This window comes from Vidua macroura, chromosome 10 (assembly GCF_024509145.1).
Source record: "Vidua macroura isolate BioBank_ID:100142 chromosome 10, ASM2450914v1, whole genome shotgun sequence".
NCBI classification, from domain to species: Eukaryota; Metazoa; Chordata; class Aves; order Passeriformes; family Viduidae; genus Vidua; species Vidua macroura.
In genome coordinates this window covers 9,664,748-9,681,925 of record NC_071580.1, presented here as the reverse complement: position 1 = coordinate 9,681,925, position 17,178 = coordinate 9,664,748, and the positions used below count along the sequence as shown (strand labels likewise).

The 17,178-nt window shown below is 38.0% G+C and overlaps 1 protein-coding gene across 10 annotated transcripts in view; it reads left to right on the top strand.

The window, feature by feature from the left end:
- ARMC9 (armadillo repeat containing 9) overlaps window positions 1-17,178 on the top strand; it is a 57,269-nt gene that overhangs the window by 7,301 nt on the left and 32,790 nt on the right. For 7 of the 10 annotated variants that reach the window (XR_008438523.1, XR_008438521.1, XR_008438522.1 and 4 more), the window contains exons 8-11: window positions 3,150-3,307; window positions 5,091-5,189; window positions 11,654-11,689; window positions 16,828-16,862. Coding sequence is in view for 6 of the 10 variants with exons in the window: in XM_053985839.1 (XP_053841814.1) it covers window positions 3,150-3,307; window positions 5,091-5,189; window positions 11,654-11,689; window positions 16,828-16,862 (328 nt within the window). In the remaining 4 variants the exon portion in view is untranslated. The remainder of the gene's footprint in view (window positions 1-3,149; window positions 3,308-5,090; window positions 5,190-11,653; window positions 11,690-16,827; window positions 16,863-17,178) is intronic. The other 3 variants (XR_008438524.1, XM_053985842.1, XM_053985843.1) reach the window with 1 other exon arrangement.

Sequence of the window (17,178 nt, the reverse complement as noted above, 5' to 3'; positions counted from 1 at the left end):
TAGCCTGATTTACCTGCTACAGTCTGGCTTCTTACCCATTTGCTAAAAAATTTCAGTTCCTGTATGATTTCCAAAGCTATTTCTGTGGCAGTTGTGCTTAACTTACAGTTCTCCCATATGTTTTCAGTTTGGCTGGAAAGGAAAAAATTGCAGAGTGGTTGGCATCTTGCACAGAGAGCTTCAGACCTTCTTTGTGTCATCTCTGCTAACAGGAACTGAGGGAATGAAGTATTTGGACATGTGTTCAGCTGTTGTTCCCTTCACTGCCTCATTACAAATCTGTGGATGAGTTCACAGCCACTGTTCCACTGTTTTGGGGAGGGGGAGAGTGGTGGAAGTTTTTCAGGCTTCTGCACTAGAGAAGGTGGAGCGTGACCTACCTGTCTGTGAAGATTTGCTAAACTCTAAATGACTATTTATGTGGAAAAATGTCAGTTTAAAGTATGGATAGTAATTTTTAAGCAAGAAGGAGACTCCTACTTCTCCTGAGAGCAAGAGTCAGTGTCCAGCAGCAGCTCCTGAGACCTGCAGCTCCTCTGCTCAGAGCTCTGCTTCACTGTGTGCAGGAACTCAGCTGGCTGGAGTCAGTGCTTCTGGACAAGTATGTGAAGGTGGGCTGAGATTAGACAGAAAGAGACAGAGCAAGCACAAGTTCAGGAAGTGTGTTTCAGGTATAGGTAAGTTGTAAAGGAATCTCTCACTTAGAGAGAAAAGGTTATCATGGAATTAAGTGCATATGTGTAACTTTTTGGCTGCTTGTAGGAACTGGAGTTAGAAGACTTGACAATTACACACATGAGAGAGCAGGCAAGAATTCTGGTAAAAACATGCAGTAGTTCAGATGATACCCAGTGCCAGCATCTTCATTTGGCAGAGTCACAAGCTTTACTGTATCTTGTATCTTCCTACACCAGGAGGTTAGTTTTTTGTGTTGTATTTCTTCCTCTTTTCATCGACATATGAATAATGTTTCTGTTAGGTATTTGGTCCAGAGCTTTTTTTTTTTCCTCCTCAATAAGCTTCTCATATGTACAAAGCATTTGCCAGTGCTGGGAGTGTGTCTGGGAAAGAGAGAAGCCACTCTCAGAATAACAGTGTTACTCTGATTCCTGTAATGGTACAGTTTGATCACTGCTGCAAGGTGACATAAATGTCAAATGAAATGCCTCTGAGAGGTGCCATTTCCTTTTACCAAGTCTGGACTGGGATGGTAATGATTTAACATTTTAAACAAGGAATTTAATACTAATTTTTACCTGGGCCGATAGCTCCCTGATTTGTCTAAATGAATGCTGTTACAGGGATATGGCAGGAATGCAATGAGGGAATGGGGCAGCACAGGACCAGCTCTTCCAGCAGCTGTCTGAATTTGGAACAGCTGCTTGCCAGTGATGAGAGCTTCCTGCTCTTTCAGCAGGAGAAGCTGTCATGAAAGACTTTCCCCTTTTCAGTAAAATGACTTTGGTGTGAGAAGATAGTGATACAAAATTGCAAGATATGCCAAGGCTTTGTGATTCCTTTCTGACACCCTTTTCTCAGTTTATTATTGATAATCCCTGCATTTAACAGCCAAGAGGTAAAATTGGACCGTTTCTGAATTTCCAAGACTAGTGTTCATGAGCTGCATTGAGTTTTGGTTATGTCGTTTTTTCCTGCTGACTGCAGTTGGAAGACATATTTTCATCACTGGAAATTTTACCCACTGAGCTATGAAAAGTAAGCAAACTGAGAAGGTTTATGCTTTGTGAGTTGGTGCTTCCAACTTTCCTTTGAGTGAAAGTCACGCTCTAGATACGTCCATTGGAAATTTATTAATTGAATGTGTTATGTCACAGTTAAATAAAAATATATTCCCATTTCTCATCTAGGCAACAGATGAGAATAAAGTGCTGGAGTAGCTAGTTTTGTGCAGTGGTTGCTCTCAGAATCTTTTTTTAGTTTAGAAAAATGTTCTTGTTTTGAAGCTGTATCATATTAAAGCTGTGGTAGCAGTTTAACAGTAATGGCTGTGAAATAAAAACAAAATCAAAGTTGAATTATTATCATCAAGGCTGAATAATTTGGTTGTCTTTGGAAGTCATCTTAACTCTACTGATTTTTCAGTTAATATTGATTGAAATTGAGATTAGTTTAACAGCTTACAGAATTGTGAGAAGCTTAGCAGTTTCAGCAGGATTGCTTAATGTTACTGTTCTTGGTATTTTGGTTATTGGTCTGGGGGTTTTTTAAGTGCATTTTGCTGGATTTGAACAGGATCTGTGGCTTATCGTTTATCAGCAAGATAAACTCTGTCATATTGGGCTGTTTAGAACGCTTTACTTTAACCCAGAAAGATTTTCAGTCTGTGAGAGGGAATCCTACTTTTGTCTGAAACTCCACAGTCAAGCTGATTCCTTCCCACTGTTTAACAAAACGTCCTATGGTAAATATTGTGTCTGTCTGCAGATGGGCCCATGCCACTTTTCACAACACTACAGCAGTACTGGCTTTTCAGCAAACTGATTTAAAACATAATGTTCTAGCAAAATACACAACATCAGCTGTAACAATAGAATTATTGTGCCTCCCTTCATGGTTTTGTCTGGTCACAGAGGTTTGCACTGTGGACCACAGCTCCAGGTTCACTGCCCAGTTCCATGCAGAACGCTGACTTGGCTGGGTCTGAGATTGGGGTGGAGTACACAGATTCTGGTACTCAGTTTGCTTTTGTCTTGAAAGTAATTGAGCCCAAAGGAACAAAATGTATCAGAAATGTAACTTTTTTATTATTCTGATAGAAATGAAAGACAAATTTGAGTTATTTTCAGAAACTTAGGATATTAAAAGTTAAGCGATAAGAGTTTACCATTAACCACGAAGTAATGGATCATCCTCTTCACAAGTGTATTCAGTGATGTTTACTGCCTTATAGTTGTGTTGCTACTGTAACTGTGAAGCAGTTGGTTCTTTGGACAATTAAGGTGTAATAAATACTCGTAGGTATTGCAATGAAAGGGAATCTTGCTAGAGGCATGAAATTATCCTTGTAGGCAAATTCCCACCTCAGAAATTGAGGTTGTCCGTTCAGAGCAGTAAAAATGCTTGTGGGTTCTTTTGTCCTTTTGTTTGAATAGGTGATGCTATTTCTTTTTTTATTATTCTCTTGACAGAAATGATGCAACATCTTCATCAGCAGTTAGTGAAGCGTGAGCACAGTTACATGACCAACCTGAAACGATTGCGCAAGTTGCAGATGGACTACCGTGGTCTCCTTGAAGTCACTGCAAAGCTGGTGGATTCTTTGGAGGCCACAGTCACTGGCAAAATGGTAAGAGATGACCCAGATGTGCACTTGCTTCCACACCCCCCCGAAAATGGAGACCAAAGGGTGAATTACACTTCATAGTTATGAGCATTTCTGTTAGCGCTGCGGCTCTTTGCTAATGAAACACAGCACTTTGGATGAGCAGTTCTCCCATTGCCCTGGTGAAAGAGGATAAAAGAAGTGCAAAAAGCAGGTTGAATTGTGCTGGCTCAGAAATCTTGAGAAAATTATCACTGTCTCACAAGACATCTCAGATCTCTTGTGCAGGTCCCCTTTTGAGCTTTGGCAGCAGCAGTTATTAGAGGGCATTTTGGTGCTTACTGATTGCAGTCCAGCCCATCAACAATTGTTGTGTATTAAAAACTTCTGTCAGGTCTGTTTTAAATTCCATGGTAGTGGAAACAATCTTCTTATCCAAAATTTTGGTGAGGAAAAGCTTTACTTTCTGTTCTGCTAAACTGGACTTGTTAATTTAATTGCTAAAGGGAGCAAGGAGATAGGAGTGAATGAGTTCTTAATGTGAAATGGGCCACACGTATGTAAATGGAGAAGGTACAACTTTTTTAGGAGTATTTTTTGTATGAAGTTGATTGTCTTTTTCATGTGTTGTGCTCCTCTGGGAGTTTAAATTCTGTGTAACATGAAGGCTGTTCTTATGGCAGATGTTAGTGCCCTCTAGGTGCTTTTGAAGGAACTGTGAATTGTTAGCAGGGAGAATGACCTGGCATTTCCCGTGCTGCCTGCTGAAAAGTCAATATGTACCTTCCTTCTGTCATCAGCACGAACACCATATGGTTTGTTACTCTGCTCTGGGATCACTGCTCACTGTTACTGCAGGGAAGAATTTGCCTTTGGGTGGATTATGCTTTACAGCAGATTAGGGAAAGTATCTTCTCGACAATAAAATCACAGTCATTCATTTGCTGCCTCCCATTTCACACCTCCGTGCTCTCCAGGCGATATCCAGTGACCCTCTGTGGTCGAACCGGACGCTGGTTCTCTTCTGTTGCGGATGTTGTTCAGTTTCCTTTGTGAGCCTTGTGCGGGGCACTCGTTTGGTGCTTCCGAAGTGTGTCCAGCTGAGGGTGCTCTTCCGTTAGGGATCCTGGATTCTGTCATTTCTGAATCCAAAGCGGAGTTGGGTACCGAATAAAGTGATATTGAAGTTACGGCGTTCTGAATTTGAAGGGGTTCATTGTCCTGCTGAAGGTCTGGGAATATCAGAAGAGTCCCCAGTTGCATTTCTATAATCTCAGTCCTCTTTTCTGGGGAAGGTACTAACTCTCCTGAAATTAAGCTATTCTGTTGAGGGGTAGATTTCCCAAAACAAAAACACTAAACCCACTGAGATGTTTTGCATTGAAAAACAAAGTGCTGTACTGTGTAATTCATATTTATTCTCTCTGCTGTACAAGATAGTTGTGTAAGTTCTGTTCTTTATGTAAACAACATGTCAGCATTGTTTCAAGCTCAAAACTGCTTCATTTTTTATTTTGATTTGATTTTGAACCTTTTGATTCACAAAAATCTGTATGCAAGTAAAGGTGTGACAAAATCTGGTTTTCTCCTAGACTCTCTGAAAGGGTTTAGCACTAGTCTTGTGAATAGCATAACTATTCCCAGATAAAGAGAATTTACAGTTTTTAAAATTTCTGTACAGAATGGTAGTTGCAGTATATACCTTGTGCCTGTGCAGTGAGCCTCGGTTGTGTGATTTCTTGCTCTTGTCTGGTAGAAAGTGTAAGTTTTATGAAATCTTGTTCTCATTTTGTTTCCCAATTTTTAGATTACACCAGAGTATATTCAAAGTGTTTGTGCTTGCTTGTTTAGCAAACATTTGAAGCAAACTGTAGCACACAACATTGACTTCACAAGGCCTGGAACTGTAAGTATAAATGTTTGGGATTTTTACAGTAATTGTCTTAAAAGACAATACTACTTAAGCTATATATAGAACAATAAATGCTCTGTAATGGGAAAGACAAAACATAATGTGTTCAAGCTTGTATAAGAATATGGCAATACATTGTTTTGTTGATCTTAGATGCTGGTCAATGACCTGGTTGTGTAGTTATAGCTGTGTAAGTATGGTTAATTCTGTTATTGTGAGGACAGTAAAATTTGTGTCTGTTAAAATGCTAACAAAATGCTTTAAATAAGCATTAATCATAAAAGCGCATCAAAACGTTTTACTAAGAAAATATTTTGTACAACTGTTCTACAAAGACAAGCCAAAATCATGAACTGTGCTTGTTGTTTCTGCCATGGCAGGCATTCATGTGTACTTAACTTTGTAGCAGGAGAACTTAGTGAAGTGTCAAAGGAAAAGCAGAAGAAAATAAAATTCCTGCTTCTTATTCTAGCCAAGGTTTTTAATAACAATGATGCTATGGGTACATTTTGTTCTTCTTGAAAATTTGCTACAGAAAGATAAGGAGATAATACAAATGCTTCCTTTTCTTTTCTATGTGCTAATATTTTCAGAGATAAGTATTATTCGTCATTGTTCTTCAGGCTGTTTTAAATACCCTCACATTCCTGTTAATGGTCAGAACTCCTTTCTCTGACCTGCCATGAGTTTAGGAGGTGCAATCTTATGCAGCCTGCAAAAGCTGCTATTTCAGGGTTTCAGGAAGGAACCAGCATCTGTTCATCTGTTACCTCAATATTAGGTGCTGTCTGCTGCTCCCCTCTCCTCAGATTTATATCATATCCATAGCTTATTTCATCTCCCATCCCATAATGTCCCCCCTCCCACCCCATCTTTCTTCTAACCAACGGCTTGCAGAGGCCTTTCCTCTTTCCTTGCCAGTGGCTTTTTGAGATAATGCTTTAGGTACCTCAGTAGTCTACTGTATTTTTGCTATCTGATGTTGTGTGTGTTTCTCCTTCCCTGTACTGAGATCACCCATTCTGTACAGCCACATGCCCTCTTCTCTCTGTTCCTGCTCTCTGCTTGCATCAAGACTTCTCTTTTTCTCCTGTGCTTTCAAGATGCTCAATTTGCCCAGGGTTTTGCTTATTATTTCTATTCTTCTTATCATACATTGATCCTCCAGTCTCTTGAACCCTTTTAGGAAGGGGGCAGAGGGATGAGTGTCATCCTTATGCAAGGTTCTGATTTCTGCTTCCCTAAAAGTGTCACTAAAAGCATTTCTGCTCCAAAAGCACCTCTGCCACTATACTTATGGCACTATGGCCACTTTGACACAGTCTCCAGCTATGCAGATAGGTTAGAGAAAGAGGATATGTTGGTGGTGGATTTTTTTCCCTGCTGGAAGTAAATTTTTGTCTCCTTTAATTGGGTTAACCTGAGCAAAGCAGTGTTCTCCTGGCACAGTTGTATCTATTTTTATACTAGGCTTTGCTAGCAGAACTATTTCTGTGTGACTTTGTGGCTCATTTATCCACACTATTTGAGGTAGTTGCTGTGACAGCCAAACTCTCTAGTGAAGGACCAGTCCAGTTATAGCCCTGAGACTGTGTAGATTAAGGGTTTCTAGACTGGTTTAGGTCACACCTTGTCATTGAGGTTCTAGCAGCTATTGTGGTTGAACTCTTATGTTGTTTCTATAAGCAGATCCACACAGGCCCTCTGAGGCATTAGCTAAGTTTTGGAGGGCTAATCACAGTCTTTGCATATAGACATTAACTGCATCATAATCAGGTTCCCTCATCTTATCCTTTTGTCCTCTCTTGATCATATTTTCTTGTTTATTTCCCATGTAAAGAGTTCTGGTTTTATACATGAATAGCAAACATGTAGAAACACAAATAAATGTTAGAAGAAAAAATAGATATTATCTTATGAAAAGAAAAATAAGATTCCTTTCTCATCCCAGCATATTTCTAACCACTCCCTGGCTTTGTTGATGCAGGAAGCCAGATGAGATGAACTAAAATTCTGACTATTTGCCACTAGGCCACTCAGGCATGCCATTACTTCTTCTTCAAGGATTCAAGTACTTCATTGTTATACACTCAGATGTTATTGTTCTACCCTTAAGTGGTTTCAGGTTTTTGCATAAGTTTTGGAATAAAGCTGGAGGCACCGTGACCCAGACTAAGTAGTAGCATGAGTTCACAGCATCTGTGCTGGATTTGTGTTGGAAGATTCATTCACCTTTTGCCCATAAGTACTTAGAGGCACTAGAGTGTGGTCTTTCCAGCTACTCCATTTCACAAACCTCCTGCTGTAAGGGGCAGCCAGCTGCATAATTACAGAGAGAAGAGACTAGCAGAGGGGCAGCTGCTTTGTTCATCCTTACCCGTACCATCATCTTACCTCATCTGTAGGCAGGATAAGTGAGAGGCTTAAAAAAACCTTCCCCTTATTCATTGTCTAAAGAGTTTTATCAGGCATTAAATATGGTGGTTTGTCGTTTGTTAGGTTTTTTTTTTCCCCCCACTTCACCTTGACTGTTTAGGATGATCCTATCTCACTGACATCACTGATGTCAGGACAAGGCCCTGAAATAAATTGGTTCTGCTGGATCAATATCTCTAAATAAATGAGCAGAAAAAGGAATCATTAGCAAGGACATTACTTTTTTTTTTTTTTTTTTTGTACTGTCATGCAGCCTTAAATTTCCACCACTGTTATTTAGGGTATGAGTGGAAATGCATTACATAGTTTGGAAAGAGGAGGTGCTTGAGTTCACAGCCAGTTGTACTGATGCAACTCAGGGGACAGTCCAGGTTTTGTGTCAGGTTCTGAGAGCAGAAAATGCTAAATCTGCATAATTCTCTGAGATCTGTACTTGAGCTTTAGAGTATATTTTGTTTAATCAGCTACACTGGTAGTTTTTAGTTACATGGGGAAGGAGGATTATATGAGTACTGTAACCAAAATGAAATATTGTCCAAGGAAATTAAGGAGTATAACTTGGATTATATCCTTGGTAGCATTATTTATATGCAAAGTTGATTTTGTTCCAGTACATTGTGCTCAACTTTTAATGTTGGGAAAAGTCATATTGTGTAGTAGAAAGCTGTGAGGTCTCAGGCTTTGAAATTACAATAAAGGTGAGCTGTATCAGTTGTTAATGTGCAAATATCAGCTTCCTGGTTTGCCCTCCACCATGGCTGAAGGCCTGTCCTTTCAAACTGGAAGAAATTTGTATCAGGAGAACAAATCCCAGGGGCAAGTCTTACTGACCTGGCTTTAAGACCTGAGGCAGTGACAGCCAAAAGAGTTTTCGGTTGTAATCTACCCTGAAATCTTTCTTAGCAAGGGCTTCTAGTGTCAGCTTTGTGTTCTCTGGTGAGCTGGATTGGATCTCATTCTTTTGCAGAACAACTCCATGTCTCTTGCCAGCTCTGTGACTTCCTGGGTCAGCTTGTGAACCTGATCTACAATCCATTAACAGGATGCATCTGCTTTGTGCAGTGGGAGAGAGGTCACACTACTGTTACAGCTGGGAGACCTTTCCAAGGCCTCTAAAGCCCTGTTTCACCCTCAAGTTTTTCTCTTAGCTGCAGTTGAATGTTATCTCCACCTTCCATCATGTCATTTGACATGTGTGGTCCTGAACTGGGAGATAAGAAACCAGAGAGAATTGTCAGAGCAGAAGGTGTGGATTTAAGAATAGAAGATCAGAGCAGCAGGTCTGACAAGCTGAAGAAATGTTTATTTGAGGAATTAATAGATTCCTGACTTCTTAGTGTTCCTTTGGATATGGAACTGATGTGGGTAATGGCAAATTTGAAAAGTATACTTTCAAGTACAGTAATCTATTACAGGACTATCACAGTCCCTTATATTTTTAAGACTCTTGAGATAAGTCAAGTTTTAATTTTTTTTTACGCTTTTCCTTATCTAGTCTTGATTTGTCTGATGGATAAGAAGCAGTGGTTGTAGTTTTTGATGCCTGCAGTTTTCTGTTTAATACACATCACGAAGCCAAGAGGATTCTGGCTTTTTATCACAAACACAGTACATTCACACCTCACCAAAAGTAGCACAGACTCAAGTCTGAAACCCAAAACCAGTTTTTTTTTTGATTGAAGTAAGGTGTACACCCTCCTGGAATATTTTGGATTAAGTATAAAGTAGTAAGATTCTCTAAATTTTGGATTACAGGCAAAACAAGAACGCTTCTTCAGATGTGCAGTTTCTGTCAATAGTAGAGATGGGTGTTAACCACTGGAGAATCTTTCTGTGACTTGAAAGCTGTAAAGTTGTTTGCATGTATTGCACCTGTGTCATGGAGTAGAATAAATACCCATTATGTTTTTGCTGTTATTCATTCTGATTATATTTACCTGTAGCTACAATTAGATGAATTAATGTCCCTTGCAAGTTTTGGGTCTCTTTTGATACCACTCTTGAAGCTGTTGAAAAGTAATGGGGTGGATTTTTTAAGTTCTCTCACTGGACAAAATTACCAGCTGCTCTGGAAAGTTAAACTGTCACTTACAAACTGTGAACAAAGAAGACTTTTTTTTTTTTTTTTTTTTTTTTTTTCCTGGATAGTTGTAATGATTATTATGGGCTCCTGTTTTTCTTGTACTCTTTGCTTTTTTCCTCAAATATGGTTTTTACTGCAACTGTGCCCTTGCCATCAAGCTGTAATAGTTGGTGCCAAGTATTCCATTTCTTACTTATGAAATTTCTGCACCAGCAGACCACATGAAACCTAGGGTGAGGGTAACAGAAGGTTTTTATTTTGGTTTTTTTAATCACTCTCTAACCCATTCAGAGTGGATTCACCAGGCATTATTATGCAGATGTTTGCTCTTTCATTTAAAATTAAAGTGCACATTGCAGCAAACAGCATCTACCCTAAGTGCTTTTCTTTGGATGACACAATCAGTTTTCTGCATCTCTGTCCATGGGATTATTTTTATATGTTTCCATTTATGTATGGAAAAGAAGAAACAAGCCTACCTCTTCAGGAAAGCAAGAAGAAGTTAATTTCTTCCTGCTGATACAGTATATAATGCCCTTTTCACAAGTTGCTGTATGGTTTTTTGTTTACATGAACTGTTTAAGGGTAAGGTATTGCCTTCAGTAGGGATTTCCACAAACTTTTCCTGTTACTGTCCTCAAATCATAGAATAGCCCAGTTTGGAAGGGACTCCCAAAGGTTGTCAGGTCCAGCCTTTTGTGATTTCCTTTAATGTTAAAACTTTACTTGAATGTCATCTTTTGTCTTGATGCCTACATCCATTTTCACTGGCTTAGGTTGTGCATGTGTTGAATTGTCTCTCATCATGATGCAGTTTATCCCCTGGTTTCTTTTGCTCACTTACTGGTATCTGTCAATGTCATCCTTTGCCTTAAATTTAATTTTAAATTGTCTTTGCCAGGAACTGTCTGTATGTGTGTATAGCACCATGAAAGTTAAAGTAATCATTCACATCAGGGAACTCGAAGTATCATGGTAATAAAAAGAAGAATGTCAGATTTTAAAAATTGATTAAAGAATAAAAATAACTTTATTTTCTGCTTACAGTGAGGAGTAGCAAGTTTCTTATGTCTTCTGTGTAAGGCTGTATAAGTCTGTTAAAGAGCAGCCTGCTAAATAGGGTGTTTATGTGCTTATTCATGTGTACAAATATGTCCTCTAAAGTAAGTACTGACAGGTTTGCACAAAAAAATTGGAAGCAAATAATTAATGTTGGTCTTATTTCATTGTGTTGAACTGTGTACTTTTATTTTTAATTAAGACTGTTCTTTTTAGATCCAAAGCTGTTCTAAGTATTTTAGTCTAATTAAGGAGAACATGGCATATTTTGTACTAAACTACTCAAACCATGAATTAGCACCATTCTTTATTTTAGTAACTACATACTAGGTTTCCCTCCATAAACTTCCTTAGTTTATCCCTGGAACCTTTTGGGATGAAGACTTGATAGCACTGCTGAAGCACCTTAAATTGTCTCTCTCATTCTTTGTTATGTGCTGGTCAGAAACTCCAGTCAAAGCAAGTGTGGAGAACAGTGGCAGGTTCTTCCTCAGAAGCTGAGGTCTTCTGATCCAGGCCATGTTCAGGGTATCTCTCTTGGTTGCCTCAGAGGTCAGATATTCCTGTCAATTTGTCAGTGCTTTGTGTGTAGCTATTCTGACTCTGACAGTGTGGAACAATGTGCAGACAGGTGTGTTTGCCAGGTGTTGAGAGGAGAACTCCCAAATATATCACAGGAGAGACACAGCAATTTCAGTTCTAAGACATACAAGTATGAGGATTGGTTTATACTTTTCTTTTCAAAGCTAATAGTCTGTTAATTTTTAGCTAATTTCTATCAGTTGTTTTTTTTATAACTGTGCATTTCTCTGTGATTTATTTCTGTTAACTTATTTTTTTAATCTTCTTTATTTTAATGTGTGTCTGTTTGCCTATAAAGGGATATTACTCTATGAGCCCTTGTGATGACGGATATGTAAGTGTCTATCTTTATTTCCTTTCACATTGCCTGCTCAGTCTGCCACAGTCTGTATTTCTCTTTCTTTCACAACGTGCAGCAATTTTCCCTGCATTTTAACTTGTCATGACATTAACTGTGTGGTTTACGAAGAGCCAGAAAATGTGCAGGGCTTGGAAATTCTGCATGGGGAATGGAATAAATGTTCTGGGTAACCTTATGGCTTCATAATGCACATAACACAGCATGTCAACATAAGAGCAGCTTTGTCCACAACTTTCACATGAAACACAGCTTCTTATAGCATGCAGAAAGCAATTGTTTCTTCCATGGGATCATCTGTGTATAGTATACATTCTCTCTGAAGTGTGCCAAAACCAGCTGACCCCACAACACCTTTGACAAAGCAAATAAATATGATTGCTCAAGATAATTCAGCAAGTTGATTCATGCTCTTCAGACGGATGTTGTATTCTACATATTTGTATTTTTTGTTCCTAAAGTCAAGCTTCCTTTTGGTAGTAAAGATTATTAAATTCTTTCACACAATTAAAATGGTCCTCTTTCACTGAAAACACAAAATTATATTCTCTGTACTGCCTGTGACTTCTGTAACCCAGATGGAAGTTTGTATTCTGGCAATACTACAAGCACACCATAAGTATCTAATTTTGCCCATAGTCAGTGCATTCTTTGTGAAGAAAGGAAATGAGTCTACTTCTAAGTAACTCAGTATGTAATCATTTCATAAAAGTGATTGACACCAGTTCTGAAAGATGCCAGTCAATTTAAAATAATATGTATTTATAATTTTATCACTTTCTTTAAAATACTATTTAAAATAATACAAATTTATATTTTTATCACTTTCTTTAGGTAAAACAAGATTTTGTCTTTCAAGAAAAGCTGCCTAATTTTCAAACATATATATCACCTGGAATTAAAGTAAGCCCTTGTGGGCATTCAACTTTCCACTTAGAACAACATTTTATTTTGAGAAATAGTCATAGAAGTATTGAATGCAATGGACTATTCCTTACATACTTCTTTTTATCTTGATGTAGAGAACACTACCCACATCCACCTATGGTGAAAGATCACCTGTATCAATCAACCTGTTCCCATTGGTGACATGAATGTTCATAATGGACACTTTCTGCTTGATGTTAAGCATTTTGTTCCTTCATGTAATGCTCTGTTTTGAGATTGAGAAAGGTTGATGACAGATAAGCAATTATGAATAAAATTATTTTTACTAAAGAAAAACATTTTCTTTATACCAGTTAGTATAAAGCATTAGTGAAATGTAACTTTATACAATGTAGAATGTAGTAGCTTACTGTGCAGAGTTGTTTATAAAACTGTTGTAAAGCTGTCTGACTCTGATTCTGAGGTATTTCTTGAATATACGGGTAGCTTTCAGCTCCCCTCACTGTTTATGTATAGTATTTTATACTTCTTTCTGACATTTGTGTTGTCATTACATTATCACACAGTATTACTGTGTGACTTTTTAATGTACACATCAGATGACTTAGAGAATCTGAGTTATATGGCAAGTGGGAAGTTTTCATAACAGCATACTTCTAGTACAAGTAGGAAAAAAAATTAAAAACATTCGCAGATCTTCTTATGAAATAAGACTTTGCATAGCCCCAGTAGATCTGCCAGGTTACACAAGCTCAGGGTCTAATCCCTCACAGGCTGTTTGGAGCAGTCTTTTTGTTATTAGTGTGTAACACATGAACTCAACATAGATTTGTGAGTTCTAATGATTTGTAGAAATCTGCTCAAATTTTGGTTTTACTCTTCACATATTCATCACATATCATTGATTATTAATTCTGAATCTGCATTGAATTTGCATTGAATTCTTACAGCACATTTTCAGAGTGGGAACTGAGGACAGAATCTGGCTTTCAGCTTTGCCTTCAGCATATTATGAATATATACATCAAACAGCAAAGGGGATATGGCTTGAATATAGGGCTGCAGTATTTGATAAAATCAGTTGTGGTTTTGGCTTGCACATGAGGTGCATCTGCTTTCTTTTATGAATACTGATTTTTTTTTTCCCTTTGAACCTTGGTTTATTCCATGCTGTTCATATTCATGCCTGTCTTTGTTCAAAAATAAAGGGATGCCATCTGTAGCTAATGTGCATCGTGACAGAATTATTTGACTTAATGTGGCACCTGGTTTGGCTTTGGCAAGAACCAACACAAACATAAGTCATACCCATGATCCTACCAGAATGAGCTATGCTTGGGCTGTTTTTTCTTGTGTTTCTTTTTCCTTTCTTAAGACACTGAGCTTCTGCATGTCTTGCAGTTATGACAAATGATCTCTCTCGAGATAGGTTTTGCATGAAATGTATGTTTTTCAAGATGAAGTCTATGCGTGTTGGGACATAGGAACATGTTCACCACAGGTTCTTCACACTCTGCCTTTCATTGACAATCTAAGGTATACTGTCACTCAAAAGGTCAAAATTATGGTTAACCTGTTCCAAGAAAGACTGAGGGAAGGACTAGGGAGAAAATGCTGAGGAAATAAATCTTGTAATCTAAGAAATATGAGAAGAGGAGCTACTAAATAATTTCTGTTTATGGTGATTGTGCTATAATCATTCAATTGTTTAATAGCAAAATAAATATTTTTAGCTCTTGCACTCTGCCATTCATTGGTAGATCTCAAAACCCAGCTTGTTCAAGAGATTGATGCCTGTATCTCCTTTTCAGATGAGAAAAATTGAGGCCTAGAGACATGAAATGATGTGTTTGGATTCTGTCTGCACTTGGTGGCTGAATCAGGACTAGAAGTGTATCTGCTGAGCCAATGCCTTACTCAGCATGCCACAGATACAGATTAGCTTACATATGACTAATTGCAATAATGCAGATGAAAAGGAAGAAAGGAAACCTCTGCCTGTAACATGCTTGCATTCTTTCTGCTTATCAGTGGTGCTGATTGTAGTCAGATTGAGAAATGACAGTGCAGTGAAGAACAAATAAGACCCCCAAATCTTCCTCCATTCCTGTTTAGCCTTGATGATTGAACCTGATGTAATATGAACTTTATTCTTATTGCTTTCCCAGAAACACCAAAAGCCTGACAGAACTTCCTTCCTCCTGTGCAGGTTCTAGACTGATAAACTAGGTCTAATCAGCAAAGTGACCAGAAGTTTTTCCAGCTCAGTGGTTCTGCCCTCAGAGCCGCAGTGCAGGGCCTGCCTCACTCTCTGGTGCCTTTTTGGTGTAGGAAGAGTACAGAAGGAAACCATACTAAATACCTTGCTGTGCTCCATCTGCTGGCTTAAAAAGTAATTTGGGAATTAATAGGACCTTGTCCCATTTGATCGGAATGTTTTTCCAGTTAAAGTTTCTGTAGTTTGAAATTTTATAAAAGCTTGCAAAATCTGACACTTTCCAAGAAGTTTTATTTGTGTAGAAGAGTGATATGTGTATCTTAACCAGTTATCCTCTGGTTAGATTTTTGTTGGAGCACATTTTTCTTTCTAAGACAGCAAAGAGATGTGTAAAAGAACCTTTATTGAGAAGCAGAGAATCTTTATATGCATCTGTATAGCCCTAGTGCCCTGCTCTGTTTCTTTATGCACTGCTATTCTCTGTTCGACCTTCCATCTCAAGGGCTCTGTAATTTTTTTTGCATTCAAGTGCTATAGCCACTTTCTTCCATTTCCCCTAATGGACAAAGGAGAAAGGTGCTGACAGAGGCAACTAAAGTGATTTGTGATTTCATTGCACACGCAGCTACAAGGTTTTAGGCTTCGACTGGGAAAACAGTCTTGTTTAAACAAAACTCTTTATACTTCTCAAAAATGCTAAGGAAAATGAATGAGGGCAAAACAGTCTAGGGGCAGATATGACACTTAGAAAGAATTTTGTATTGTGCAAGATAAACTATGATGTGAGAACTGCTGGTCCAGACAATTTACTTTTGAGGTGTATGACCTGTTTATTGTATATAAGTCATTAATTGACATAATATAAAATGTTTTCCAAAGTGCATATAAACTTATTTCACATCTAAGAGAGCAGTTCCTTGTATTACAAGGATACAACGAGGTTGTTTTCAAGAATATGTCAGTTGGTGTAATTCAATATTCTCTATGGTATTTCATGCTTTTTGTCTCCTAAATCCCAGTTTTAAATCTGACAATAGACATTGATTATATAGCTCCCATTGAAAGAGGTTCAGTTAGGAGAGAAGACCAGTTTTACAGGCATAAGTGGTAATGAGAGATTTTTAGCAGAGAGATCAGCACAAAGAGATGACATTGAATATTCTGCAAATACAGCATTCTGCAAATACGGCATGACATGAGAATGCATGACATGAAGCATTCTTATGCTAGAGTTGCTGCTGCTTTGCTTACCTACAGTTAAGTCTAGCAAAAACTATTTACTGAGGCAGACAACTTCCATGTGGAACTTTTATATGGTGTTGGTGTTCCTTGTTGCACAGTGGTGCCTGCACAGGCACTGTGTCACCCTGCATCAGAGAAGAAATATCCAGGATTTAATTAGAATTTCCTAGGCAGAACCACTAAGAAATGGCACATTATTTCATATTAGTTTTATCCATAGCAGAATACATAGCAGAATACATATTAATAATTATATATAGGGGTATATTTTGATAGCAGCAGGCACTTGATAACATTATTGTTGGAGCAAAGAATTACAATAAATTTGTATGCAGGAATGCATGCTAGATCTCCAATGAAATATTATTGCAATTTTAAAGGTATGAAAATTTATGAAGTCAGTGAACGTGCTTAGCAAGTTCTTCATCTTCCTCAGCAGGCTCAGATAGTACTTTCTAGTAATTTATTATTATTATTTTTTTTTAATGCTTCAAGCATAGGTAATTTGTGGAGTATGTGGGTGAGGATAATATAGCCAGATCATAACAAAGGAGATTTTGACCTGAAAAACACTTTAAGGGAAAAGAAAGATAAACACTGAAGTATTCTTTCTTTAGCTGTGTTTCTGGTTTACAGCACAGGTTTTTATAGGAAAAGAACTGCAGAATCTTAATGAAAGAATTCACTTTGGACCTCATTAATAGCATTATGTGAAATTTGGACTTATATGCTGTAATTTCATTTTTTCTTTTTTTTTGTGATTCAGGCTTCCACACTGTTAAGAGCATCTTTATCCTCTATGTAAGTATTTGTTGCTGAGCTTCAATTCTGTCTGTAGAGAAGAGGGGGGGTTTGTAAACCGAAGTACACACTGTCAGTTGTCTGCAAATGGGACTCACTCCTCCTCTGTGCTTCCTCTGACCTCAGTGAACATTGATGCAAATATTGTGTGATCTGTGTTCTTCTGCTGAGCAGCTTCAGTAATGTTCTCATTTCAGCAGAGTGTTGTTAACCCATCCAGTAAATCTGCCATTCCACACATGTGAGGTTGTTGCTGTATTTTTAGTGTTACCACATATTTCAGTCCTATTGTTGTAATTGGTTTGATTCTCACAAA